This window comes from Eimeria mitis, genomic scaffold, assembly GCF_000499745.2.
Source record: "Eimeria mitis Houghton genomic scaffold, Emh_scaff1071, whole genome shotgun sequence".
Taxonomy (NCBI): Eukaryota; Apicomplexa; class Conoidasida; order Eucoccidiorida; family Eimeriidae; genus Eimeria; species Eimeria mitis.
In genome coordinates this window covers 584-3,295 of record NW_013567429.1, presented here as the reverse complement: position 1 = coordinate 3,295, position 2,712 = coordinate 584, and the positions used below count along the sequence as shown (strand labels likewise).

The 2,712-nt window shown below is 48.0% G+C and overlaps 1 protein-coding gene across 1 annotated transcript in view; it reads left to right on the top strand.

The window, feature by feature from the left end:
- Positions 1–917: 917 nt before the first annotated feature.
- EMH_0028790 (uncharacterized protein) overlaps positions 918–2,712 on the top strand; it is a gene marked incomplete at both ends in the record, with an annotated part of 1,883 nt that continues 88 nt past the window's right edge. Inside the window, 3 exon segments of the mRNA XM_013494203.1 lie at positions 918–1,567; position 1,571; positions 1,727–2,712. Of these exon segments, the coding sequence (XP_013349657.1) occupies positions 918–1,567; position 1,571; positions 1,727–2,712 (1,637 nt within the window).

The following is a 2,712-nucleotide window of genomic DNA, read 5'->3' as shown; positions in this document are numbered from 1 at the left end:
TTGGTTTGTTTGTCTTTATTATCTTCTCTCTCTGCCTGTTGGTGGTTTCTCGGTTTGTTTTGTGTATCGGTGCGGTATGCATGTGAATATTCCGTTTATATAATAAACTGAACAGAAAAAGAAAATATATTAATTAATTAATTAAATAAATATTAATTAATTAATTAATTAAATTTATATAAATATTTATATACAGAAAGGAAATGGCCGTCGATGCGCCGCCCATCAGGGGGGGGGGCGCAGTGGTGAGCTCCGCATACACCCCAAGAGAAGATGAATTTTCTATGCTGAAACGAGCGCGAAGGCAAGGAAGAAAAAACAGTATAGATAGAGAATATGGAGTAGTAGGAGGAATGAAGGGAGAAGCTCATGTAGGTATAGAGCCAAGTGCTGCTGTTTCTGCTGCTGCAAATGCTGCTGCTGCTGGTGCTGCTGGTGCTGCTGCTGGTACGGGTGCTGCTGCAGCAAAGCATGTTGGAGGCAGCAGAGCTGAAATACTGCAGCATTTGAGGGGACGCAACAGGAGAGGCAGCGCCAGCAACAGCAGCCACAGCAGCAGCAACCCCAACAGTGCAAACAACAGCACAAACAACAGCAACAGCAACAACAGCAGGGGGCGTCATCGTGGTCGTAGTGGTAGCAACAGCGGCCCAAAAGAAAATAATAAAACGAATGGTAGTGGTAGCAGCAGCAGCAGCAGCAGCGGGAGCAGCCGGAGCAGCAGCAACGATAGCCGCAACAGCAACAGCAACAGCAAACTAGAACGAAAAACTAGACGCCATGATCGTCAATACAGACAAAGATTAAAAATAACAAAAAGACAAACACCCTTTATAAAATTTAGAAAATCTATTCGTCGTTTTCTTCGGCGACCAGATATATTTATTCAGTTTCTGCTTACTTTCTCTCTTGTTTTTATGTTTGCTTCTTTGGGTGTACGCATAGCAGCAAAAGCAAATGTAAGGTTTGACAGTCATCCCCCTTTTCTTATCATTGATAGAAGGGATACAGCAGCAGAGGAGGCTGCTGCAGCTGCTGCAGCAGCAGCAGCAGCAGCAGCAGCAGCAGCAGCAGCAGCAGCAACGCCTGCTGCCCCTGCTCTTCCCCCACTCGAAGCAGATGTTAGTATCCTTGACGAAGACCTCAACGCAATGCTGCAACAAATAAAAAAAGGAACAAAGGGACTGCAGCGAGCATGGAGAAAGCTGCCAGCAGAAGCAAAGAGAGCAGCAGCAGCAAATTACTTACCTCCTGCAGCAGAAGATGATGATCCTGTTGCTGCATTCAAAGCTCTTGCTGCTGCTGCTTTTAGGATGCCGAGGCCGCCGCTGCCACCGGGATATGCTGAGAGATATAAAAAAGAAACAGAAGAAGCAGCAAAAGCAAAAGCAGCAGCAGCAGCTGCTGCTGCTGCTGCTGCTGCTGCAGCAGACACAGAAACAAAAACAGAAACAGAAACAGAAACGGCAAAAGAAAACGAGCAAACAAAGGCAAAGGCTGGTGATGATCCTGCTGCTGATGCTGCTGATGCTGCTGCTGCTGCTGCTGATGCTGCTGCTTCTGCTGCNCTGGTGATGATCCTGCTGCTGATGCTGCTGATGCTGCTGCTGCTGCTGCTGATGCTGCTGCTTCTGCTGCTGCTGCTGCTGGGGATGGAGAAAAAGAAAAGGAGACAGAGACAGAGACAGAGACAGAGAAGAAAGAGATAGAAACTGGTGATATACAGACAGAAGAAAAAGAAGATAAAGACAAAGACAAAGAAAAAGAAAAAGAAAAAGACAAAGACAAAGACAAGAAAACAGACACAGATGCAGACACAGAGGCAGAGACAGAAAAAGAAACAGAAACAAATACAGAAAAAGAAACAGAAACAAATACAGAAAAAGAAACGGAGACAAATACAGAAAAAGAAACAGAGACAAATACAGAAAAAGAAACAGAGACAGAGACAGAAAAAGAAACAGAGACAAAGACAGAAGAAGAAGCAGCAGCAACAAAGAAGATGAGCGCAGAGGAGGAGCTGCGTATAGCTCAGCAGCTGGAGGCGCGGCGTATGTACAGTCTGCGGCTGCTGCTGGTGCGCAGCATCGTGCATGCAGCGCAGCAGCGGCTGGAGGGGGTAGAGAAGGCCTACCAGCAGGCGCGGCTGCGGGGGGTCCCCTGCTCTGTGCTGCTGCTGCAGGGGCGGCAGCTGCCAGCAGCAGAACAGTTTATAGATAAAGAGCAGCAGCGGCTGCTGGGCTTCGACTCTGTCTCCTTCAAGCTCATACCCAGGCCCCAGTTCTTCAGCAGCAGCAGCAGCAGCAGCAGCAGCGGAGAAGGAGAAGGAGGAGATGATCCTACTACCAGCAGCAGCAGCAGCAGCAGCAGCAGCAGCAGCAGCAGCAGGCCAAGGGGTAGACGTGTGCCCAAGTACAGAGATTTCTTAGCCCCTGAAGCACCAACAAGGGTGAATAGAATCCCGGAAGAAATAATAAAAAGATTGTTGGAGTCTGTTGCTGTCTTTGATATTCTTGCTGCTAGCGATGCTGCTGTTGCTGCTGCATTCGATCCTCTTTTTGCTGCTCTTAAAATTAATAAACAAGAATTGCTGCAGCAGATTCACCAGCAGCAGGAACAAGAACGGATGCTGCAGCAGCAAGAACAGCAGCAGCAGCAGCAGCAGCAACAGCAGCAGCAAGAAGGAGAAGGGGAAAGCGATAAGCAGCAGGA